Consider the following 27,239-nt stretch of genomic DNA (forward strand, 5'->3'; position numbering starts at 1 on the left):
AATCTAAAAGGGAACATGAAGGAATAAAGAAAGAAACGAGACTAACCTTGCAAAAAAAAATCAGAGAAATGGAGACAGAACCCCGAACATTCCTTCCAAGTGAAAGTGATTTACTTGTACTCCTTTCAATTTAGTATACTGCATTCAATACTTACAATGTGCTGTCCTCTACATTGGAGTCACCAAATACAGATTGAGTTACCGCTTTGCAGTAGTCTTTGTTCAGTCTCAAAGCACAACCCTGAGATTCTGGTTGCTTTTCATTTTAGCTCTCCACCGTGTTCCCTTAATGACTTTTCTGTCCATGTCCATACAATGTTCCACAACACAATGGAAGCTCAAGGAGCCGCACCTTGTCTTTCGACTCAGCACTCTACTGCCTTCTGGACTCAACGTTGAGTTTAACAATTTTAGACCTGAAACTCTGCCTCCATCTTGTTGGATGTGGTTTTTTTTTGTTTATTTTGCTGGGTTGGTCATATTTCTTTATCCCTTCATGTTGCATTCAGATGTTTTTTATGTAGCTATTCATGCGCCATTTGGGCACCACCTTTGCTTCTTTACTTTATCCATTACTGCTCTCCCTGGATGTTGCATCATGAAAACTTGCATTAATCTCTCCTACCCTCAACCCTATCACAGACCACCTTTATTTTTCATGCCACCTCACCACTTCCACTGGCTTAAAAACTTGTCCATTAAATTCTTTCTTCAGTTCTGATGAAAGGTCATCAACCTGAAACATTAATTCTGTTTCTCTGCACAGATGCTGCTTGATGGGCTGGGTTTTCCTAGCATTCTTTGTCCTTATTCAGATTTCCAATATTGCAGTATTTTGTCTTTGCTCTGAGGTTGGCCTGATTGACTTGGTCTACCTTTCTTCATTTTTAAACAACTGTGGTCCAGTCCTTTGGCAAGATACGTGCAGCCAGTGAGGATTGGAAAATGATGGCCAGAACCTCCACAATTTTTTCTCCTGCTTCCCCTAACAGCCTAGAATATGTTTCATCCAGGCCTGAGGATTACTTCACTTTCAGAAATGTTAAATTCCTTAATACATCAATTAATGAGCCTGTATTGCCTCATATTTTGGTGTAATCTGCAATGTTACAGGGACTAGCAATGACACTAGTTAATTACAGTGGATATAAGCACCTTCCAGAGTTTTGAGGAATCTCCTCAGACACCCACAGTAACTTAGTGTCCCGAGGGACTGGACCACAGAATTGGAAGAGATTTGGCTCTGTCAATCGCTGGCTTATCTCATCTTTTGCCTTCAACCAAAATATATGTCAGGGCTTGTAGGGGTAAGCAACCTTTAACCCCAGATAGCTTCATACCAGTAATATTTGGTTAGGTTTCTACAAAAGCAATTTAAGCCGTCACTGGCAATGGGTATGGAGATGGTCATATGGAAAACAACAAAAATGGCATTTGGAGGCTGGAGTGGGGAATTTGGATATGCTGTTTAATAATGTCAACAAACTCAAGGTTCAATAAAGATGCCTGTATTTGGTTTGTATCCTAAGTTGAAAATCTGACAGTCAATCACAAGAGCAGTAAAAAATCACATAGCTTGACTGTTAAACCATCCCCCATCCATTTTCCTCACATCCTACCCTTTCTCATAACTGTTAGAGTCAGAATGCTACAGTGATTATTCACCCTGTGGGAAATCAGCTGTATCATCTTAGTCAGGGGAGCTGCAACAATATCCATGAACCAAGTGCTGAGTCACAACGGTGATTTGTTCAATGCAGTCATGACTCCTACCACACTGCCTTTATCCTTTCATTCTCCATCTGAAAGCAACAGTCCAGAAGATGGCGCCGGAGTGAGGCGACTCTGCGAGCTCTCCCTAACAGATCCATTTTTTACTTAACTTACAATTGTTCCCTATTATGTATTTTCTTTTATTCCCTTTTGTTTCCATGTACTTAATGATCTGTTGAGCTGCTCACAGAAAAATACTTTTCACTGTACCTCGGTACACGTGACAAACAAATCCAATTCAATCCCAATGGAAGTAAGATCATTCCCTTCTGCAAGTGCAGTTAAAAAAGACCACCTTACAGGTATACTGCACTTAGAACATAGAAAAATACAGCACAGAACAGGGCCGTTGCCCCACGATGTTGCACCGAACCTTTGTCCTAGATTAATCATAATTAGCAAGATGTTTATGCAATCGAAGCCTGATATATTCTCGGCAGTATTTTTGTAATTTATGGTTTTTGTATATTTGTGTGCAAAGAAATTATATTTCAATTTTGCTTGGTTCTGTGATATTATGAGAAATGATGGAAAAATTAGCCTCATGATCTCTGCTGAAGCTAACGTAGACCAAAAGTATTAAAACAAGGGTATTTGAACATGCACTCAGTTTGTTGCTAAATATTGTACTGCTCTTTATCACTTAATTTTATTGGCCGGCATCTCCACATCACAACTTAATTTTATGTTATGGTAGAAATACCATAAAATAAAACTCTTACAAATTGATTTCCATTTAGGTGATTCTGAATCTGAAATTGTCTCACTATGATAGAAAATATTGCCTGCAGGATATTGTTACTCGATCAAAGAATAAAGATTTGTACTCCTTGCCAATCCACACTCACAGTCCATAAAATTGATTTCAAACTATTGTACTATTACCGCAGAAAAAGGACCTGCCTCTCTCGCCCCCTGGACTCCCGGATCTTCCGACACTCCAAAGATTACCACATCTGGTTTCGGCACCACCCGTGTTTTCAGTACCATGGTCATGACATCTGCAAAACCCTGCCAGAATCCCCTAAGCTTCGGGCATGCCCAAAACATATGGAAATGATTTGCTAGCCCCCCCTCACACCTCCACACCTGTCCTCTTACCCCCAAAAAAACTTGTTCACCTGGGCCACCGGCATGCGTGCCCGGTGAACTACCTTAAATTGTATCAGGCTAAGTCTGGCACGTGATGGGGATGTATTAACTCTGCTCAAAGCACCCGCCCACAGACCCGCCTCCACCTCTCCCCCAGCTCATCTTCCCACTTGCCCTTTAGTTCCTCTATCTGAGTTTCCTCTGACTCCATAAGCTCTTTGTAGATGTCCGATACCTTCCCCTCACCCACCCCCCATTCTGGAATCTACCCTGTCCTGTAGCCCTGTGACGGTAGGAGTGGAAAGATTGCAACCTTCCTTCGCAAACAATCCTGTACCTGTAGACACCTGAATCCATTTCCTGCTGGCAGTTCAAACTTCTCTAAATCCTTCAAACGAGGGAAACTTCCATCTTTGAATAGATCCCCCCATCCTCTCAGTCCCTGCTCTCTGCCATCTCCGAAACCCCCCCATCCAACCTTCCCAGTACAAACCGATGGTTATTGCAAATCGGAGCCCAGAGGCCAGACTCCCTCCACTCTCATATGTTTCCTCCACTGCCCCCAGACTCTCAGAGCCGCCACTACCCCCGGGCTTGTGGAGTACCGGGCCGACGAGAACAGCAGTGGTGCCGTTATCAATGCCCCCAGACTTGTGTCCTTGCCACTTCTACTCGCTCCCACACGAACACCCCCCCCCCACTACCCACTTTCTAATCATGGCTATATTTGCCACCCTGTAATAGTTGCTGAAGTTGGCCTCAACTACGCTCCAGCAACACTTTCTTCACTCGCGGGGTTTTGCTAGCCCACACAAAGCCCAAAATCACCTTGTTTAACCTTTTAAAAAGGCCCTTGGGATAAAGATGGGGAGGCACTGAAAAACAAACAGAAATCTGGGGAGGACCATCATTTTCACTCTGTACCCTCCCTGCCAGTGACAGCGGGAGCATGTCCCACCTACTAAAGTCCTCCTTCGTTTGCTCTCCTAGACGGGTCAGATTTAACTTATGTAGAGTCTCCCATTCCCGTGCCACCTGGATTCCCAACTAGCGGAAGCTCCCTCCCACCACTCTAAACGTCAGCTCTCCCAGTCTCCTCTCCTGCCCCCTCGCCTGGATCGCGAACATCTCACTTTTCCCCACATTCAATTTATACCCCAAAAACCGGCTAAATTCCCCTAAGATCTGCATAATCTCCCCCATCCGCCCTAATGGGTCGGAAATATTCAGGAGCAGGTCGTCGGCGTAAAGCGAGATCCCCCGCAGACCGACCCCTTCTAATCCCTAGATGCTCTTAATGCCATCGCCAATGGCTCTATGGCCAGAGCAAACAACAGTGGGGGAGGGGACACCCTTGTCCCTCGATGCAGCTTAAAATAATTGTTTAAACCCCCCCCCCCCGAGGGCATCATGATAACATTTAAGAGCCTTCTAACATTGGCCGTCAGCTGTCTGCCCGAAACAAAACCCGTCTGGTCTTCCCCTATTACCTCAGGGACACAGTCATCTATCCTTGAGGCCAATATTTTAGCCAACAGTTTAGCATCCACATTCAATAGGGAGATTGGCCTATATGACCCACATAACTCTGGGTCCTTCTCCTGCTTCAGGATCAGTGAGATCGAGGCCTGTGACATTGTTGGGGGAAGGACATCCTGCTCCCTTGCCTCATTAAATGCCGTCACCAGCAGCGGTCCCAGCATCTCCGAGAATTTCTTGTAGAATTCCACTGGATAGCTGTCCGGTCCCGGAGCCTTACCCGACTGCATTGCCTCCAACCCCTCTGCTATTTCTTCAATTCCAATCGGGGCTCCCAACCCCTCCACCAATCCTTCCTCCACCTCCCGCAAACTTCATCTCACCCAGGAACTCACCTCATCTACATCCCAGCTGGGGGTTCCGACTCATATAGCCTGCTATAGAATTCCTTAAACACCCCGTTCAACCCTGCTGGATCCAAGGCCGTGTTCCCATCTCTGTCTTTGATTCTTCCTGTCTCCCTGGCCGCCTCCCTTTTCCTCAGCTTGTGTGCAAGGATCCTGCTGGCCTTCTCCCCATACTCGTATATCGCCCTCCTCGCCTTCCTCAGCTGTCCCACCGCCTTCCTCGTAGACAACAGACCAAACTCCCATCTGTAGCCTCTGCCGCTCCTTCAACAACCCTGCCTCCGGGGCCACGAATATCTTCTGTCCACCAGGAGTATTTCTCCAACCAATCTATCCATCTCTGCTTGCTCTACTTTATCCCTATGCGCCCGTATCGAGATTAGCTACCCCCTAACCATTGCCGCCAGCGCTTCCTAGACCGTTGTTGCCGAGACTTCCCCCAGGTCATTTATTTCCAGATAGTTCTGGATGGACTCCCTCACCGCCTGCACACCCCCTCATCCGATAACAGTCCCAGTTCTGGATGGACTCTCACCACCCGCACACCCCCTCATCCGATAACAGTCCCACATCCAACCTCCATTGCGGGTGCTGCCCTCTGCTTACTCACCCGTAAGTCCACCCAATGTGGGGCATGGCCCAACACCGCAATCGCTGAATACTCGGTATCAACCACCCCGCCAGTAAAGCCCTGCTAAGAATAAAAAAGTCGATCTGGGAGTATGCTTTGTGCATGTGGGAGAAAAAAGAAAACTCCTTCACTCTTCGCCGTCTGAACCTCCATGGGTCTACTCCCCCATCTGCTCCATGAACCCCTTTAGTTCCTTCGCTACGGCTGGCACCCTCCCTGTCCTTGACCTCAACCGGTCCAACCTTGGATGAACGACCGTATTAAAGTCCATCCCCCATGATCAGCTTATGCGACTCTAGGTCCGGGATCTTCCTGAACACCCGCCTCATAAATTCCACATTGTGCGTATATATTCACAAGCACCACCAGCATCGCCTCAAGCTTCCCACTCACCATGATGTACATGCCCCCCCATGTCCGCCACTATTCTCCCTGCCTCAAATTCCACCCATTTGTTGATTAGGACCGCGACCCCACTGGTCTTAGAATCCAACTTTGAATGAAATACTTGGCTGACCCACCCCTTCCTCAATCTGGTCTGATATATAACCCTCCGATGTGTCTCCTGTAGCATTGCCACGTCCGCCTTCAATCCCTCAGGTGCGCAAACACACAAGCCCTCTTAACCGGCCCATTCAGCCCGCTAACGTTCCATGTGATCAGCCTAGTCGGGAGGCTTCCCCCCCTCCTACCGATCAGCCATCACCCTTAGGCCAGATTCCAGCTTGCGTCTCTCGCCTCTGTGGACCCGTCCTCAGGCATCCACCGTCCTCAACCTCCCATTTGTCTTCCTCCCCTGTCGGCAGAGCAGCTCCCCTCCCCATCAGCACACCACAATCCCAACCCCCCTTAACAAACTTGCTCGCCCCCCCACTGCGCTTCCGTGAGCTAGCCCGCCCAGCTAGCCTGGTAACTCCCGCCCATGGTGCCAGGTATCCTATCCCGTATTGTTCTCTTCCCCCCCCCACCGCCGCTTGAACATACGTATTCAAAACATCACAGTCCCAAATAAACACACAGTAGAAAAAAATCCCTCCACCCACTGAAAGAAAGTTAACTTACAGATCTTAAGCAACAGCCCAGAAACCTGTTACAAAGGGCACTGCATACACAATTTGAAAACAAAATAACTTTAACAGAATCGATACCGCAATGCCGTCCCCCAAGGTTCAATGCCCTCAAACCCCTGCCAGCCTTTTGTCTTTAATAAACTCCATTGCTTCGCCGGCGATTTAAAGTAATGTTCCTGGCCCTCATAAGTGACCCACAGAAACGCTGGGTATATCATCCCAAAATTCACCCCCGTCTTGAAGAGAGCCAATTTTACCCCATTGAATCTGACTGGTCTTTTGGCCAGTTCTGTGTCTAGGTCCTGGTAGATGCGCAACTCTCAGTTCTCCAACTTGCAGCTCCGTTTCTGCTTGGCCCACTACAAAATCTGTTCCTTGTCCAGGAACCAGTGCATTCCCGCCGCCATCGCCCTCGGTGGTTCATTCACTCGTGGCTTCCTCGCAAGCGCTCTGTGCGCTCTGTCTACTTCCAGGGGTCGAGTAAACGCCCCATCTCCATCAACCTTTCCAGCATACTTGCCACATATGCCCTTGCGTCCGCTCCCTCACTGTCCTCCGGGAGGCCGATCCTCAGATTCTGTCTCTGGGATCTGTTCTCTAGATCCTCCACCCTCTCCTGCAGCCTTTTCTGGTTGTCCCTCATCAGCCCCACCTCCAACACGGCTAAATGGTCCTCTTGCTCAGCTACCTTCTCCTCCACCTTCTGAATCGCCAGTCCGTGGGCTTCCACTCGGTCAATCGTTGCCTTAATTGGGTCTAACCCGTCCTCCTTTTTCGTGGCCAAGCTCTCCTGAATGAACTCCACCAGCTGTACCGTTGACCACTGTGCCACTAAACCGGGATCCTGCACCTCCGCCATGCTTTCCCGTGCTGCAAGTTCTACAGTCGCCTTTGTTACTTGACAACCCAACTCGTTCAGCGGGGACATTTTGCTTTTCCGTACATTTATCTTCTTTCCCGAGAACGCCCCAAACTTCCCCAACAGGCCATGATCTTCTCCATGCTCTACAGTGGGTCCGAAACATACAACAGTAGGTCGCCTGCGTATAGCGACACCCGATGCTCACTTTGTCCACTCGTAATTGGGAAACCTGGCACAAGAGCACCTTGGTATTGTCAGCCTGGCAGAGCCCCCGACTGCCTAGTCCCAGTCATGTGCGCCCGATGCAGCACCTTTAGTTGAATCAAACTAAGCCTCGCACAGGAGGAGGAGGAATTCACCCTCCCCAGGGCATCCGCCCATGTCCCCTCATCGATCACCTCTCCCAGCTCCTCCTCCCACTTATCTTTCAGCTCTTCCACCGAGGCCTCCTCTCCTCTCCCTCCTCCATCACTTGGTAGATTGCCGAAATCTTCCCCTCACCAACCCACGTCCCCGAGAGCACCCTGTCCTGAACCCCCCTTGGCGGCAACAGTGGAAACTCCGCCACCTGCCGCCTGACAAACGCCCATACCAGCATGTATCTGAAGATGTTCCCTGGGGGAAGGCCCATTCTTCCCTCCAACTCCTCCCTCGGGAAAGAAATGAAAAAATGAAAATCGCTTATTGTCACGAGTAGGCTTCAATGAAGTTACTGTGAAAAGCCCCTAGTCGCCACATTCCGGCGCCTGTCCGGGGAGGCTGGTATGGGAATCGAACCGTGCTGCTGGCCTGCTTTAAAAGCCAGCGATTTAGCCTGGTGAGCTAAACCAGCCCCCATCCGCCTGATACCTGCCCTGTTCCAGCTCAGAAACCCGCCGTCCATCCTCCCTGGTACAAACCGGTGGTTCCCCCGTATCCGGGACCAGACTGAAGCCTTCACCTCCCCCCATGCCGCCGCCACTGCCCCCAAATTTTGAGGGTAGCCGCCACCATCGGACCCGTGGTATATCTTGTTGGGTGGAGCGGCAACTGCTCGTGCCCACACAGGACGCCGCCTCCAACCTCTTCCATGCCGCCCCCTCCCCCTCCATCACCCACCACCGTATCATCGCCACGTTGGTGGCCCAGTAGTACCCACATAGGTTGGGCAACGGCAACCTCCCCACATCCCTCCCCCGCTCCGGAACACCCTCCTCACCCTCGGAGTCTTCTGCGCCCACGCAAACCCCATAATACTCCTGGAATAGGAACTAAAACCTCGGGAGGAGCATCATTTTGACAGACTGGACCCTGCCCGCTAGGGAGAGTGGCAGCACTACCCACCTCCTAAACTCCTCCATCTGCTCCACCAGCTTCGTAAAGTTGAGCCTGTGCAGGGCCCCCCAGCTCCTGGCCACCTGGACCCCCAGGTAACTGAAACTCCTCTCCGCCCTTTTCAGCGGGAGCTCCCCAATCCCTCTCTCCTGGTCCCCCGGATGTTCTACGAACAGCTCACTCTTCCCCACGTTGAGCTTATTCCCGGAGAAGTCCCCGAACTCCCCAAGAATCCTCATCACCTCCGGCATCCCCCCCACCGGGTCTGCCACGTACAACAATAGATTATCCGTGTATAACGACAGCCGATGCTCCCCCCCCCCCCCCCCCCCCCCCCCCCCCCCCCCCCCCCGCACTATCCCCCTCCAGCTCCTCGACTCCCTCAGCGCCATGGCCAGGGGTTCGATCGCCAGCGCAAACAGCAGGGGAGACAGGGGGCACCCCTGCCTCGTCCCCCGGTACAGTCGAAAATTCTCCGACCTCCTCCCATTCGTAACCACACTCGCCACCGGGGCTTCATAGTTAGGGACATGATCTCATAGTTAGGGATCCTCTCGGAAGAAGCAATCACAATATGGTGGAATTTAAAATACAGATGGAGGGTGAGAAAGTAAAATCAAATACTAGTGTTTTGTGTTTAAACAAAGGAGATTACAATGGGATGAGAAAAGAACTAGCTAAGGTAGACTGGGAGCAAAGACTTTATGGTGGAACAGTTGAGGAACAGTAGAGAACCTTCCAAGCGATTTTTCACAGTGCTCAGCAAAGGTTTATACCAACAAAAAGGAAGGACGGTAGAAAGAGGGAAAATCGACCGTGGATATCTAAGGAAATACGGGAGAGTATCAAATTGAAGGAAAAAGCATATAAAGTGGCAAAGATTGGTGGGAGACTAGAGGACTGGGAAATCTTTAGGGGGCAACAGAAAGCTACTATAAAAGCTATAAAGAAGAGTAAGATAGAGTATGAGAGTAAACTTGCTCAGAATATAAAAACAGACAGCAAAAGTTTTTACAAATATATAAAACAAAAAAGAGTGGCTAAGGTAAATATTGGTCCTTTAGAGGATGAGAAGGGAGTTTTAATAATGGGAGATGAGGAAATGGCTGAGGAACTGAACAGGTTTTTTGGGTCGGTCTTCACAGTGGAAGACACAAATAAAATGCCAGCAACTAATAGAAATGAGGCTATGGCAGGTGAGGACCTTGAGGGGATTGTTATCACTAAGGAGGTAGTGATGGGCAAGCTAATGGGGCTAAAGATAGACAAGTCTCCTGGCTCTGATGGAATGCATCCCAGAGTGCTAAAAGAAATGGCTAGGGAAATTGCAGATGCACTAATGATGATTTACCAAAATTCACTAGACTCTGGGGTGGTCCCGGTGGATTTGAAATTAGCAAACGTGACACCACTATTTAAAAAAGGAGGTAGGCAGAGAGCAGGAAATTATAGGCCAGTGAGCTTATCTTCGGTAGTAGGAAAGATGCTGGAATCTATCATCAAGGAAGAAATAGCAAGGCATCTGGATAGAAATTGTCCCATTGGGCAGACGCGGCATGGGTTCATAAAGGGCAGGTTGTGCCTAACTAATTTAGTGGAATTTTTTGAGGACATTACTAGTGCAGTAGATAACGGGGAGCCAATGGATGTGGTATATCTGGATTTCCAGAAAGCCTTTGACAAGGTGCCACACAAAAGGTTGCTGCATAAGATAAAGATGCATGGCATTAAGGGTAAAGTAGTAGCATGGATAGAGGATTGGTTAATTAATAGAAAGCAAAGAGTGGGGATTAATGGGTGTTTCTCTGGTTGGCAATCAGTAGCCAGTGGTGTCCCTCAGGGATCCGTGTTGGGCCCACAATTGTTCACAATTTACATAGATGATTTGGAGTTGGGGACCAAGGGCAATGTGTCCAAGTTTGCAGATGACACAAAGATGAGTGGTAAAGCAAAAAGTGCAGAGGATACCGGCAGTCTGCAGAGGGATTTGGATAGGTTAAGTGAATGGGCTAGGGTCTAGCAGATGGAATACAATGTTGACAAATGTGAGGTTATCCATTTTGGTAGGAATAACAGCAAACGGGATTATTATTTAAACAATAAAATATTAAAGCATGCCGCTGTGCAGAGAGACCTGGGTGTGCTAGTGCATGAGTCACAGAAAGTTGGTTTACAGGTGCAACAGTTGATTAAGAAGGCAAATGGAATTTTGTCCTTCATTGCTAGGGGGATGGAGTTTAAGACTAGGGAGGTTATGTTGCAATTGTATAAGGTGTTAGTGAGGCCACACCTGGAGTATTGTGTTCAGTTTTGGTCTCCTTACTTGAGAAAGGACATACTGGCACTGGAGGGTGTGCAGAGGAGATTCACTAGGTTAATCCCAGAGCTGAAGGGGTTGGATTATGAGGAGAGGTTGAGTAGATTGGGAGTGTACTCATTGGAATTTAGAAGGATGAGGGGGGATCTTATAGAAACATTTAAAATTATGAAGGGAATAGATAGGATAGATGCGGGCAGGTTGTTTCCACTGGCGGGTGAAAGCAGAACTAGGGGACATAGCCTCAAAATAAGGGGAAGTAGATTTAGGACTGAGTTTAGGAGGAACTTCTTCACCCAAATGGTTGTGAATCTGTGAAATTCCTTGCCCAGTGAAGCAGTTGAGGCTCCTTCATTACATGTTTTTAAGGTAAAGATAGATTGTTTTTTGAAGAATAAAGGGATTAAGGGTTATGGTGTTCGGGCCGAAAAGTGGAGCTGAGTCCACAAAAGATCAGCCATGATCTCATTGAATGGCGGAGCAGGCTCAAGGGGCCAGATGGCCTACTCCTGCTCCTAGTTCTTATGTTCTTATGTTCATACAGCAGCCTCACCCACTTAATAAATCCCTCTCCAAACCCGAACCTTTTCAACACCTCCCAAAGATATCCCCACTCCACCCTATCAAAGGCCTTCTCCGCATCCATCGCCGCCACTATTTCTGCCTCTCCATCCACTGCCGGCATTATGACATTCAGAAGCCTCCGTACATTAACATTCAACTGCCTCCCCTTCACAAAACCCGTTTGATCCTCGTGTATGACCTGCGGCACGATGTCCTCCACCCTCCTGGCCAATATCTTTGCCAGCAGTTTCGCATCCACATTCAGGAGCGAAATCGATCTACCTGAACCTGTGGGATGTTGATAGTGGAGGATTCAGCGAAGGTAGTACCTTTAAATGTCAATGGTTAGATTATCTCTTGTTGGAGATGGTCATTGTCTGGCACTTGTGTGGCAAAAAATGGTACTTTCCCCTTATCAGTCCAAGCCTGAATATTGTCCAGGTCATGCTGCATTTGACAATGTTGGGGAGGCTGCTCTTGAGGCCAGCCGGGAGGGGGGGCGGAGGCTAGTGAGGAGACGTGAAGGCAGCTTTCACTGTTTGGAAAGGCCTCCATTGGGCATAGGGTATCCAAACAGGAGGAGCCTGCAGCCACTTGCCATGGGGACCCTCGACTGCTGGTAATAACAGCAGGAGGAGGCTCTTAAGTGATAAGGGTCTCAATTGACCGAAGGGCAGATGGGCTACCCCTGATAAAATTCCAGTGGAAGTGATTAGGTGACTGAAACAGTGTCCTCTGCCATGCCACATGGTTTTACTCCACCTGCCAGCCTGTTCCTGGGATAATGGTGGTGTAACATTCTGGCCGTAGAGTCTAAACCAGGAAGTATAAATCAAAATATTTAATTCATTGGAAAATCATGTATAGAAAGCATGATAAAGTACGGCAAAGAAAGATGAGATTAAACGAGGTGAGAGGCAAAATAATTACAAGTATATTTTATGAAAATGAAAATCGCTTATTGTCACAAGTAGGCTTCAAATGAAGTTACTGTGAAAAGCCCCTAGTATATTTTATGTCTTATTAATCTCCGACAGTAATTGAAACCTGAAGGAGTGAAAGCCCATACTTTTCAGTTAAGTTCTTTTTGGCAGCAGTTAAGATTTATTGCATTAATTATGCACAAACCCTGGGCTAGATTCTCCGCCGGCGGGATGCAAGTCACCCATGATTGTGGTACCGTTCTCATGTACCCTATTTATATTTTCCTGTATACTCTGACCTACAGTGTAACCTACTGTTAGGGGGCCAATAAACGACTCCTGCAAGTGACCTCTTTACCGTTTCTATTTCTTATCTCTACCCAAACTGATTCTACATCGTGCTTTTTCAAGCTGTCATCTCTCACTACAACCAGTGGTTGCCGCACTACCTTTTCCCGATTTTCAATCTTTTCAAAATGTCAAATACCCATTGATGTTCAGATCCTGGCCTTGGACACTTTGCAGCCATGTCTCTGAAATCACTATTAGGGTATATACATTTATTTCTATCTGTGCTAACAATTCATCTTTTTTGTTGTGAATTTTGTGCACATTCAGATACACCACTTTTAACTCTGTCTTTTTACCATTTTTGCAATTTCTGACCTTATGTGCTGGTGAACCCTCAGGTTTGTATGCTCTGTCCCTTCCTGACACATTCTGGTTGTCATTACCCAAATCATTAATCTGCTCTATTACCTCCTCATTTCCATTCACCATATCTCCTCTTGTATGATCCCTTGCCCCCACTATTAATTTAAAACTTTCTCCACCACTCCAGTTATATGACTCGCCAGAATTCTGGTCCCAGCATGTTCTGGTGAAGACCGGCCCAATGGTACACCTCCTACTTTCCCTAGTAGTGATGACAGTGCCTCATGAATAGAAAAACCATGGATTGGCCACGCTAAATTGCCCCTTAATTGGAAAAAAAATAAATTGGGTACTCTAAATTTATTAAAAAACAAAATAATTTACTACAACCTCCCTATTTAGTACCTCCACTTGAATGGCTTCCTGTACCATGGTGCCATGTTCATTTTGCTCCTCCACCTTGCAGTCTCCACCCTCATCTATACAAGCTGCAAGAATCTTGAATCTATTTACAATTGCAAGACCTGCAGTGCCGACATTTCTATCTTTTTGATTCCCTTACCTGCCTCACTTGAAGTCACACCCTCCTGACTCTAACTATTGATCAAATAACCCTATCCTAAGAGGTGAGACTGCATTCAGGAACAAAGTGTCCAAAACCTGTCCCCTTCCTTGATGCATTGCAGTGTCCATAGCTCAGCCTCCAGCCTATTGACTCTGAGCAGAAGCTCCTTGAACCAGACACATAGAAGAATCATAGAATCCCTACAGTGCAGGAAAAGATCACTTGGCCCATTGAGTCTGCACTGACCTTCTGAAAGAGAACCCTAACCTAGGCCCAATGCCCCGCCCTATCCTTGTAACCCCACCTAGGGATAATGTAGCATGTCCAAGCCACCTAACCTGTGACTCTTTGGACTGTGGGAGGAAACTGGAGTACCCGGAGGAAACCCACACAGACGTGAAGAATGTGAAAACTCCACATAGTGCCTGAGGTCGGAATCAAACTTGGGTCCCTGGCTAACCAGTGCTAACCACTGTACCACCGTGCCACCCTATTGCAGATGTAGTTGCCCTGGATCACACTGGTGTCCGGTTGATTTTTTTTCTACCTTCTGAATTTATTCATATGTTTATTTTGCAGCTGTGGCATGGCAGTGAATGTATATTCCACCTCGGTGACAAGTGAAAATCTGAGCCGACATGACATGCTGTCATGGGTCAACGACTCTCTCCAGCTCAGCTACACCAAGATTGAGCAACTATGCTCAGGTAATGAGCTGGTGACATGTAATATTTTTGGATAAGTAATATACATAACACTGATTTTCAGTTGTAATGCTTTGTTTAGTCATTTATAAGGTTTAAAAGTAAAATTAATCCTTAAAACTCCTGGCGTTATATTTGTCTGTATGCAGATTTTTCAAAAATATTTTTATTCTCCTTTTTCACATTTTCTCCCAAATTTACACCCAACAATAAACAATAATCAGTAACGAATGTAATGTCAATCCCCATATCAATAACAGCAATCCCATCTTCCCATAAAATCCCCAAACATTAGCCCGCATGTTACCTTAAACAAATAACAAAAAGGAATCAGGAATCACCCTTAGTCACAATTAACCCCCCCCCCCCCCCCCCCCCCCCCCCCGCCCACACAATGTTCGATGTAATCCAATTCTCGAAAGTGCACAATGAATAATGCCCATGAATTGTAGAACTACCCCTCCATCCCCTCCTCATTTCCAATTTGACCTTCTCAAGAGTCAAGAATTCCACACCAGGGCACAGGGTGAAGAGGTTGATCTCCATCCCAACAGGATCCGCCTTCGGGCGATCAACGATGCAAAGGCTACAACACCTGCCTCCGCACCCGTTTGGTCCGACACCCCGAATATGGCCTCCCGAGGGCCTGGGTCCCGTTTCACGTGCACCACTTTACTACCCCCCACACCACCAACCCCGTAACGTTCACACATATCTTCTACCCCCCTCAAAGAGTCAGCTCATCCTCGCCCTTGTGAGGTGTGCTCTATATACCACCTTCACCTGTTTCACCCCAACCTCGCGCACGAGCTGGAGGTGTTCACCCTCCTGAGCACCTCACACCAGAACCCCTCCTCCATACTCTCTCCCAACTCTTTCTCCCACTTTGCCTTGATCCCTTCCAGTGGTGCCTTCTCCTCTTCCAAAATAGCCCCGTTATCTGCCGACACTACCTCCTTCTCCAGTCCCCCTTTCATCAGCATCTCCAGCAATGTGGAAGCTGCCTCCAGCAGGAAGTTCTGTATCTCCTTTCTGACGAAGTCGCGAACCTGCATGTATCTAAATATTTCCCCCTGCTCCAGCCCATACTTTGCTCCCAGCTCCTTCAATCCTGCAAACCGACCCTCAAGAAACAAATCTTTTTGTGTCCTAATTCCTTTCTCCTCCCATCCCCGAAAATTTCCAACCCACTTCCCTGACTCAAATCTATGGTTCCCCCAAATCGGCATTTCCCTTGATCCTGCCTCCACCCCGATGCTCTATGTCCCCCCGCACTATCCCTTTCCATACACCCGAACTTCTGAACGCGATGGCCAATGGCTCAATTGCGAGTGCAAACAGCAGGGGAGACATAGGACATCCCTGCCTAATCCCACGGTGGAGAGAAAAGTATTCCGAGCTGATCTTATTTCTGCGGACACTCACTTTGGCTCCTTATACAGTAGCTTTTACCCAGTCCACAAATCTTGGTCCAATCCCAAACCACTCCAGAACTGCCATCAAGTACTCCCATTCTACCTGGTCAAACGCTTTCTCGGCGTCCAATGCCACAACCACCTCTGTTTCCTTTCTCTCCGCCGGTGCCATAACCACGTTCAATACCCTCCTAATGTTCGAAAAGGGCTGCCTTCCTCTCACAAACCCGGCCTGATCTTCACCTATCACCTTCGGGAGGCAATCCTCTAGCCTACCTGGCAGAACCTTCGGCAATATCTTTGCGTCCACGTTTAAAAGTAATGTGGACCTATACAACCCACACTTGGTTGGAGCCTTACCTTTTTTAAGCAACAGGGAAACCGATACCTGCCCCAAAGTTTGTGGTAACACCCTCTTCTCTATCGCCTCCTCAAACAACCCCATCATCAGCGGTACCAGCTTATCTTTGAATTTTTTATAATATTCCACCAGAAACCCATCCGGCCCTGCCATCTTCCCTGACTGCATCCTCCCAATCGCATCTTTTATCTCCTGCTCTACTATCACCCCTTCTAATGTAGCCCTGTCTCCCTCCCCTAACCTCGGGTACTCCAGCCCACCTAGAAATTCTTGCATCTCCATGACTCCCCCAGGTAGCTCTGACCTGTGCAACCTCATAGAATTCCTTAAAGACCTTGTTAATCTGATCTGGAGCTACTACCAACTTCCTGCCCTGTCCTGCACCTGGACAATTTCCCTTGCCGCAGCCTCCCTCCGGAGCTGCCCTGCCTTCTCCCATGCTGGTAAACTGAACCCCTTGCTCGCCTCAATTGGTGTACCGTCTTCCTGGTACATGGTCGGTCAAAGTTCGCCTGAAGTTCCTTCCTCTTTTCCAACTTCGCTGGGTCCCCGTCTTCTGCATACCTCCTAACTACCTCCAGCATCTTACCTATTACCCTCTGATGCTTCAACCTCTCCTCTTTGTCTAGCCTAGCCTTGAACGAGATCACCTCACCACCGCCATTAGAGCCTCCTAGACAACCGCCTTCGACACCTCACTCGTGCAGTTGAAACCCATATATTCCTCACTTACTTTTTCAGTTTTCTCACAGAACCTTCGGTCTCCCAACAGTCCCACATCTACACTTACCAGCGCCACTAGCCTCCCCTCCAGCTCCCCTGTCACAATCACATATCTACCCCCCCCCCCCAAATCTACAACCATATTCTCCATCTGGAACCATACCCTTTTGCTGACCATTACCGTACCCCTCGAGCCCTTCCGTCAGAGTGAAACACTTGACTAACCCAGCCCTTTTTAAGTCTCACTTGATCCTTCATCCTCAAGTGAATCTCCTGCAGCACTGCTACATCGGCCTTCAAACTTTTAAGAAACTTTTCAGAACCTTTTGACTGGGCCTCCCAACCCCCTTACGTTCCACGTCACTATCCTAACTGGGTGTCTCTCATCCTATTCATTATTCACATCAAACCTCCTTCCGTTCCCAGAATCCCCCCCTGCACTTCCCCTCGAAAACATTTCCCCCAATACCGATCCTCTCTCCTCTTCTCTCCCCCACGCTTGCCTCTTCGGCCCATCAAAACCTGCTAACCAGACTCCAATGTCCGCAGCCCTCCTCTCATCTCACCTCCGTTCACTAAGAATTATCTTAGCTGTGCATCGAAATACACTTTGCTTTTACTATAGCCTCTCGGTCATAAACGAGGTATCTGCATAACACCTGGGTCTTATTTTTCCCTCTCGATACACTATAACCTCTCCAGTCCGGAAGACACTCCAGTTGGCTGTAACTTTTTTAAGCCGACCTAGACAATGCGCAGACTCACCACTCAACTGTTCAGGTACTGCAATAAATCGAGAAGTGGTGGGCTCACTTGATCTTCAGCCTGATGGTAAATTGATGAGGGACATTGACTATGTAGTGCAAGAAAATGCACCATGGTTACAAAGCCACTCAATCTTTCTCTGTGCCATCTCCAACCGTTGCTTGCTGCAGGATATCTATTTAATATGCATTTGGTAAGTCTGAATGCACTTCATATTGAACATACAGCATAGAAACAGGTGACTCACCTATATGTGCTGGAAAAGTCATATTGGAGAACGTGGACATCAATCCTTCATCCTCTCACTGGCTTTACCACTTGAGCTAATCCTATGGATAAAGCATGAAACACACCACAAAGTCCCCCCCATTTCAAATCTCTTGCAATGCAGGAACTATTCTCTTCTGAGCTTGCAGCTGAAACAGAGTACAGTAGTGTTCTGTTCATCTAATTCGGTTATACGTGATTTTAAAGTTCTTGGTGCCCACTCAATGTCCACAAAATGGATAATGCTCCATCATACAACTTGATAATCAAAAAAGAACTTTTGAAAATAAAAATTGTTGACCAACAAGGAAGCAATAATGTTTGGGAGTTTACTTTAATATCACCAGGTGGTCCTTATCTAGCTAGGCAGTAGCATAAGGCAAAGTATTTCACTATCGTTTTTTAAAAAATGAATTTTGTTCAAATCTTATTCAAAAGTACGAAAACGCAAATCAATAACATTGTCAACAACACAGTCTGTTCATTTTTTCCCCCTTGTCACCTCTTCCCCTCCCTTCCCCCACGACAAAAAATTCCTCAAACATTGTCACCATGATTCAAAGCCCTCCGCTAATCCTCTCAACTCAAACTTGTCCACTATCGTTTTTGTCCTCGAGTTGGAATATTAAGAATGTCACTCCATTGTTTAAGAAGACAGGGAAGGAGAAACCAGAAAACTATGGACTTAGTAATTAGCATCAGTTGTGGGGATGTTGTTAGAATTTATTATCAAATGCAGAGTGACTGAGCAGTAGGACAAGGATGAGCTGATCAAAGAATGTAAGCACAGATTTGTGAAAAGTAGGTCACTTCTGAGTAATCTAGTTGAATTCTTTTGTGGAGATTGCTAATGTGATGGACAGAAATGTTGTTTATATGAAATTGCAGAAGGTATTTGATAAATTTTTGCATATGAGACTAGAATGCACAAAATTGGAGGTAGTCTGGTGACATAGAGGGTAATTGGTTGAGAGGTAAGAGACAGGAGGGATAAAAGGAATATTCTCTATGGTGGGTGTCATAATATCCACTCATGTATAATGAGATGCAGACAGGTAGTGATTGACACATAGGTTGACCAATGAACACACAACACAGAACAACCAATCACCAGACAAGACACCACCACTATAAAGCTCACAGGGCATTAAGACTCCCGCTCTTTTCAGGACCCAGACACTGAGACAGTCAGAGTGCACAAGTCAGTGGAAATTATTGCCATGTGGTAGCTAGTAAGTCTGGTTGAACCAGTAAGAGGTCGTCAGTAGGATTAGTAGAGTGTCAACCCACAGCTGAACATGTACAGCCGTTCATAGTTTAAATAAAACCGTGTTGGATCATCTCCGGTGTTAGATGTTTGTTTCTAGCTTCCCTGCATCCAGTTGTAGTCAACGTCAAACCAACCTGCCTAACACATCAGCGGGTTATCTCAAAGGATGTTGGTCAGTGAGCAACTTTCCACCTTGAATATCAATCATCTGAATGAATGTCGTTATGATTGCTGGATTTTATAAGATGATACGAAAGAGAAAATACTGGAAAATCTCAGCAAGTCTGGCAGCATCTGTAGGGAGAGAAAAGAGCTAATGTTTCGAGTTCGATGATTTTTTGTCAAAGTTAACCGACAGAGAAAGTGGGAAATATTTATACAGTGGAGTGAGAATGAAAGATGCGTCATAGCCACAGAAACCCAGGGAAACCGGGTGCTAATGGCCACAGAAACCAAGGGGAAAGCGTGCTAATGGTAGTCCCCAGAGAGAACAAAAGATGTGAAAGGTCAAACAGCAGGGAAACTAACATCAGAGGATGAACTGTAGGTGTGGGGGGAGGGGAAGGGGGAATAAAGAGGAGAAAGGTTAAGGAAAGGTGGATAAGATTGGGGGGGGGGGAGGTGGTTAAATATATATTAAGAAAGAAAGAAATGGTAAAAGACAGTTAAAATGATATGGGATGAAAACAAATGGGTCGAGGTGGGGTAGAGCTGATCATCTAAAGTTATTGAATTCAATGTTGAGACCGGAAGGCTGTAGCGTGCCTAACCGGAAGATGAGATGTTCCTCCAAGTTGCGTTGAGCTTCACTGGAACATTGCAGCAGACCAAGAACAGACATGTGGCCATTGGAGCAGGGCCTTTTGTTAAAATGGCAAGCAACGTGAAGGTCAGGGTCCTGAATGCGCACAGACCGAAGATGCTCAGCAAAGCGATCACCCAGTCTGCGTTTGGTCTCTCCGATATAGAGGATGCAGTGGACCAAATTGGAAGAGATGCAAGTGAAACGCTGCTTAACCTGGAATGAGTGTTTTGGGCCTGGGATGTTAAGCATGGAAGAGGTAAAAGGGCAGGTGTTACACCTTCTGCGATTGCATGGGGAGGTGCCATGGGTGGTGGGAGAGGTACTGGGTATGGTGGAGGAGCGGACTAAATTATCTCGGAGGGAACGGTCTCTGCGGAATGCTGACAGAGGGAGTGAAGGGGAGATGTGTTTGGTGGTGGCATCACGCTGGAGTTGGCGAAAATGGCGGAGGATTAACATTTTGTCAAAGTCATGCTGTGGAAGGAAAGTGAAACAAATGTTCTTTGTACTTTAAATTTGTTTATCATAACTGACTATTTAAGATAGTGTACTTATTAGAATTCATGTTCTTTTGTTGAGTAAAATTATTTTGTTTTAAGCTGTGAACGTAGTGGCTTCAATTTTTCAGTAAATACCTGGGTTTTTTGGATTATAAAAGTTATCAGTCTACACAGGGGTTCATGTAGCATGTTACATATTCAAGTTTGTAATTTAGGAACAATGTGCCCTCTAATTACTTGGAGTGTGCAGGTGTCTTGTTTAAATGCACAGCTTCTTTAATTATTTTTGTATAGCCTGTGTGTGTTTTCATTTAAATGGACTGACTTTTGCAGAGTTCCTGGGGACTTTTGGATTGCTGCGCACCTGCACAACTTACAGGAACATTAGTTAAGAATCACATTCCATTTTAAAGGAACCTTGATTGTGCAGAACACTGATCTAAGTGTGAGGCCATCTCTTTAGATCGAATAATAAATCAGTATATTTAATTTCTGGCGTGAGACTAGGAGCTACAGAGGTATTTAGGTATACATGCACAGAAATGACTAAAATAGTCATTTCGTATAATTAGTAGAATGTGCAAAGAATAGTCAAAAGTAACATTGGCTTTTATATTAAGTGGGCTGAAATACAAAGGGGAAGAAATTATTCAACATGCTTAGGTAAATCACCGCTGGAGTACTTCTGTAACTTCTGGGCACTGCACCTCAGGAAAGATATATTGACCTTGGAGAGGGTGAAGCAGGGATTGAGCGGAATAACAATGGGTTTTAAAGGGTTAAATTCTGAGGGCAGGTTTCATAAACCTTCCAATTAGAAATTTGGGGGGTGATTTAATTGACATGTTCTAACTGATAAAGGGATTTGCGAGAGTAGATAAATTGAAACAATTTATCTGCTGAGGTAACCCAGAACTACAGTCTTAAAGTGACCGAGTAGATTCAGGAGGGAGATCATGAATCAGTTTCAAAAAAGGTAATGGAAATCTGGAACTCTAGGCTCTGGTTTGAGCTCAGTTAAAGTTTCAAGACAGATCGATAATTTTAAACGGTTAAGATGTCAAACAATGTGGATCAAGGACAGATAAATGGAACTAAGTTACAAATCAACCATGAACTGATTAAATGGTGGAGTAGTCTCGATAGGCTAAGTACAGCACTGTGCTTAGCACTTTTGCTTCACAGTGTCAGGGTCCCAGGTTCAATTCCCGGCTTGGATCACTGTCTATGTGGAGTCTGCACGTTGTCCCTGTGCCTGCGTGAGTTTCCTCCGGGTGCTCCGGTTTCCTCCCACAAATCCCGAAAGACGTGCTGTTAGGTGAATTAGACATTCTAAATTCTCCCTCTGCGTATCCGAACAGGCTGTGACGACTCGGGGCTTTTCACAGTAACTTCATTGCGTGTTAATGTAAGCCTACTTGTGACAATAAAGATTATTATTATTTCTATGTACTATTTCACTGCAGTATGTGATATTAATTTTCGGCGTTTCAAATGCCTTAAAATAATTCAATTCTAAAATATAGTGAAAAGGTTAAAAGAAAGCCAGAAGCTATTCTCAGTCACTGCAAGTATATTCTCAAGACATAATATTAGAAATAACTTTAACAGCCTTTTGAGAAGACTCCATGTGAAGGAAAGATAGTTACTTATAAATGAGTTTTAGCAACTGAGGGCAAAATGGTAATTCTAATTGAAAGCAAAATGTCCCAGAAGGAATGTTTCTAATAAGGGATTCAGCAGGACATTATGTGGAGCTGTACAGAGGTGATGAAGCTACATGGTATTTTCCATTGTGAGGATTAGAGAAATTAAATCAAAAGTAAAACCGGCTGTAAAAAGGGGGAATGAACAATAGAATGGTAAGAACAATGAAGCAAAGAAAGATTTTATAGGATATGTTTAAGTCAAATCCAATTTTAAAAAGTATAGCAAGAATGACAGGAAACTGCATTGTTGGTAATCTGCTGTCATAAATGCAGATTGTTTGCAGTTGAAGATATGGGAAGGCTTGTCTATGGTGGTTGGCATGATCGTAGGTGACTATAAAGGCCAGTTCTTTTCCTGTAACCCTTGAACAGTTAGAGCACAAGAACTTCTGGTTTGGGGAGGATTCTGGTACAATCAGATTGCTTCCATTGTCTGCTTTCCTTCAGCAGCCTCATGATTGTTTGTTTCAAACATGTAGGCTGCTTTCCTGGTTGTCACCAACTGTCTCTGTTGACAGCCTCTTTCTCTCACACTTGTTGATCAGTGTTAACCAGATAGAGCTGTCTTTTTAGATGTTTTTTTATACCATTGGAAAGTTGCAACTCATTTTTGCTTCCTGGAGCATGGTTCACTATAAAGCACTGCTTTTAACATTTTAAAATCCTCCACACATGACGTGGCCCACCTAGATGATTTGGCATTGTAGATCATAGAATTACTACATGCAGAGGAGGCCATTTGGCCCATCAAATCTGCACCGACCCTCAAAAAGAACATCCTACCTAGGCCCACAACCCACTGATTTTCACAGTACTTCATTGCAGTAGTAATGTAAGCCTACTTGTGACACTTATTATCCCCGCAACCCAATAGCCCCACATAAGCTTTTGAAAATGAAGGGTTTGAGAAATATGTCGCTGGAGCTTTAATTGTAGTCAATGCAAGAACGCAAAATTTCAAATGATCACATTTCAAACTACAGGAGGAAAGGGTGCTGATTGATTGGCAAGTCATACAAGGAAACAAAAGAGGAGCAAAAGAAGGCCATTTGACCCTTTGAACGTGCTCCACCAATCAAGATCATAGCTGATCTGTTTGTATTTCAAATTCCATATTCTCATCTACCCCCAATAATGGTTGATTCTCTTGCCCATCAAGAATCTATCTACCTAGTGGTACCGTTTGTAGTGGTGGTGGCGATTATAGCTCTCGCTGCATCCTTTGAAAAAAAATCCAGCGGATTGTCCTCGAACTTGCCAGGCTTAGTCTTCAAATGCTTTTGAAGTTTTGAGGGTTTAATCTTCTCTCTCCAGCAAATTCAGGTGTGAGATCCTGGCCTGTTTGTGTCTCTGTCCCTTATTACACCTTCAGTTCTTCGCGCACTCCTGTTGCTTTCTTGCTGGTAGCTACAAAGTGGAGGAATCTCTCCTCCAGGATTTTGTGGCCAAAGCATGGATCGCGTGACATCAGTGCACGTGTCAGGCGCGTGACCTGCTCTCTCTCACCACTTCTGGTGCGCAGACTGTTGTTTTTAAATTTGGTCCTGTGACAGCTCGCTGATGTTAGGAGGAGGCAGTAATGGGACAGCACGCTGACGTTAGGACGAGACGGTTCAGGGATAGCACACTGACATCAGCAGGTGGCATTCTGCCCTGCTGGGCACTGGGCCTGTGCACTGGCTGAGGGTGTGTATGCAACGGCATTCTCTTTTTTTTTAGACAACACATGGTGTCTCATGAGTTTCATTTGTGAAGACTGATAATTTATAGTACACCATTTTCATGACACAACTGCAGAAGTTTCAAACATTCACACAGATTTCACATGCTGGTCCTTAAATTCCACTTGCCCTGCCCCAGAGGTGAACCACATGCCATTTATTTTCTGTGATTGCTGCTGGTGCCTTCTTCGTGGATCTCAGTTTGAAGATCAAACAAGTTGCTGCAATCCCTGAAAATGTAGCTGTGATGGTGTAGGCATTGAAGTACTTGGGGAAGCCCTGACTGCCAGCATCGTGACTTATCATTTGCAATCATCACAAGAACTTTACTCGGCCGCTCTCCATGTCCTTCTCAGGCCCCGAGCTCCAACAGCCCCACCATCAGAAGTACCGACCCCGCCTCCTCCTATTGGTCAGCAGAACAATTAGACGCCAGAAGTGATGTTAGGAAAGCTAAACACCCATTGGATAATTGAGTGCCAGTCGGATGGAGCAAAGCAAAATGTTGTGGCTGCTGGCAGACGAGGGTGGCATTCTGAACCTAAAAGCCGGCCGCGGCTGTTGAGCACTTTTCCACGATCGGGAGCGCCACGACCAATCACTCTGCGACCTTCCTGGCACCCGCCCGTGACCCACTCACTGATAGCGACCCTGGGTTTGAAAAACAAGTAACAAGAACCTGCCTTAAACAAGCAACCAGAACCTTTTTTCCCCCCATTTTGTCTGACTATAGTTCAGTTTTTCCCTCGAGTAGTGGCCCGTGCAGAGTCTGCAGACTTTGAAATCTCCGAAAATTCCCTGCAGCCTGTTGAGCTTCACCATGTGTGCAGTCCCTACTCACCTCAAAACAGGCAAGTTTTCCCCTACTGCCGGTCTTCTTACTCAGATTTTTTGGGAAGTACTTTCATTCTGCAAGTTTTCAACAGTTTTACAAGACAAAATAACCCCACAAAACCCGCCAAATCCCCCCTCAACAATCAAAGGTAACCACCTCTCGAAAATAAACCCCAACAATTGTAGAACCCATCACTCACACCCCTGTCAGAGCAAACATCAACTTTTCTAGGGTCAAAATCTCCAGCAGGTCCCCCCCACCACGCTGAGGCACAGGGTGGAGCTGACCTCCAGCCTGACAAAAACCGCCTGTGAGCAATCAGCGAGGCGAAGGCAAAAACATTTGCCCTCGCAGCCGCCTGCAGCTCTGGCCGATCCAACACCCTGAATTTGGCTTCCAGGGGACCGGGCTCCATATCCACATGTAGAACCCCAGAAATGGTGCTGAACACCGTCTTCCGAAAACTCTCCAACTTCAGGTAGGACGAAAACATATATACATGATTCGCAGGACCCCTCCCACATCGCTCACAGGTATCCTCCACCCCCTCGAATAGCCGACTCATCCTAGACTTTGTGAAGTGCACCCTGTACACTGTCTTCTGCTGTATCAGCCCCAGCCTCGTGCACAAAGTTGAGGCGTTACCCTCCACAATACCTCACACCACAGACCCCCCCATCCAGCACCACCCCAACTCTTCCTCCCACTTTGCCTTAACTACCACCATGGACACCCCATCCTCCTTCAAAATCCTCCCTTAAACCGCCAAGATGATTCCCCACCCCACTGACAGCATGCCTCCAGCAACGAGGGGGCAGGCACCATCAGGAAGGTCGGGACCTTCCTCGCAAAGTCCCGCAACTGCATATACCTGAAACCTTCAGCCGCACCGTCATATACCTGAAACCTTTGGCACGTGCCAACCCTAACTTCTCGTCCAACTCCTCCAAGCTCGCAATTTGCCCTCCGAGAAACAGATCCTTAATTTCCTTGATCCCCCTCTCTTCCCATCCCCCAAAACCTTGCATCAATCTTCCCAGGCTCGAACCCTGATTTCCCCCTAATCGGCATCCCCATGACCCAGCCATTGCCAAAGCCTGCAACCCCAACCTCCTGCAAGAGCCCACCAGCATCCTCACCCACAAAGCCTCCCCCCGCCCTCCCTGCTCCAGCCCTGCACCTTTTCTGCATTTGCCGCCCAATAATAATACAACAGTATTGGGAGGCCTAACCCTCCTGCCTGCTGTCCCGTCTGCAGTATGACCCTCCTCACCCTGGCCACCTTCCCCGCCCAAACAAAAAGGAGATCAGCCTCTCCACCCCCTGAAAAATGGGTTGGGCAATAAGACTGGCAGACATTGAAATAAAAACATAAATCGCATCAAAACATTCATCTTTACTGCCTGCACCCGGCCCGCCAACAACAAAGGGAGATTGTCCCACCGTAGCAAATCAGCCTTCACCTTCTCCACCAAGCTAGCGAAGTTAAACTTTCAGAGCCCTGCCCAATCCCGTGTCACCTGAACCCCCAGATACCTAAAATGAGATGCTGCCAGGCAAAATGGCAGGCCCCCCCCCAACTTTACTCCCACTCCTGGAGCAGAGACCACCAAATACTCACTTTTCCCTATAATTAACTTACACCCTGAAAATGTCCCAAATCTCTGGAGCAGCCACATTATGCTCCCCACCGAAGAGCTCAGCTCAGAAATAAACAGCAACAAATCATCTACATATAAAGACAGCCTATGTTCCAACAACCCCCCTCACTATCGCCTTCCACAACCCCAAGCTCGTCAGCACAATGGCCAAGGGCTCTATAGTTAATGCAAATAGAAGGGGGGACATGGAACATAAGAACTAGGAGCAGGAGTAGGCCATCTGGCCCCTCGAGTCTGCTCCGCCATTCAATGAGATCATGGCTGATCTTTTGTGGACTCAGCTCCACTTTCCGGCCCGAACACCATAACCCTTAATCCCTTTATTCTTCAAAAAACTATCTATCTTTACCTTAAAAACATGTAATGAAGGAGCCTCAACTGCTTCACTGGGCAAGGAATTCCATAGATTCACAACCCTTTGGGTGAAGAAGTTCCTCCTAAACTCAGTCCTAAATCTACTTCCCCTTATTTTGAGGCTATGTCCCCTAGTTCTGCTTTCACCCGCCAGTGGAAACAACCTGCCCGCATCTATCCTATCTATTCCCTTCATAATTTTAAATGTTTCTATAAGATCCCCCCTCATCCTTCTAAATTCCAGTGAGTACAGTCCCAGTCTACTCAACCTCTCCTCATAATCCAACCCCTTCAGCTCTGGGATTAACCTAGTGAATCTCCTCTGCACACCCTCCAGTGCCAGTACGTCCTTTCTCAAGTAAGGAGACCAAAACTGAACACAATACTCCAGGTGTGGCCTCACTAACACCGTATACAATTGCAACATAACTGCCCTAGTCTTAAACTCCATCCCTCTAGCAGTGAAGGACAAAATTCCATTTGCCGCCTTGTTGCACC

The 27,239-nt window shown here is 46.6% G+C and overlaps 1 protein-coding gene across 2 annotated transcripts in view; it reads left to right on the forward strand.

The window, feature by feature from the left end:
- LOC119967486 (microtubule-associated protein RP/EB family member 3-like) overlaps window positions 1-27,239 on the forward strand; it is a 124,457-nt gene that overhangs the window by 4,051 nt on the left and 93,167 nt on the right. For both annotated transcript variants that reach the window (XM_038800107.1, XM_038800108.1), the window contains exon 2: window positions 14,231-14,358. In XM_038800107.1, the coding sequence (XP_038656035.1) occupies window positions 14,238-14,358 (121 nt within the window). In that variant the 5' untranslated portion in view covers window positions 14,231-14,237. The remainder of the gene's footprint in view (window positions 1-14,230; window positions 14,359-27,239) is intronic.

Source organism: Scyliorhinus canicula, chromosome 6, assembly GCF_902713615.1.
Source record: "Scyliorhinus canicula chromosome 6, sScyCan1.1, whole genome shotgun sequence".
In the NCBI taxonomy this organism is placed as follows: Eukaryota; Metazoa; Chordata; class Chondrichthyes; order Carcharhiniformes; family Scyliorhinidae; genus Scyliorhinus; species Scyliorhinus canicula.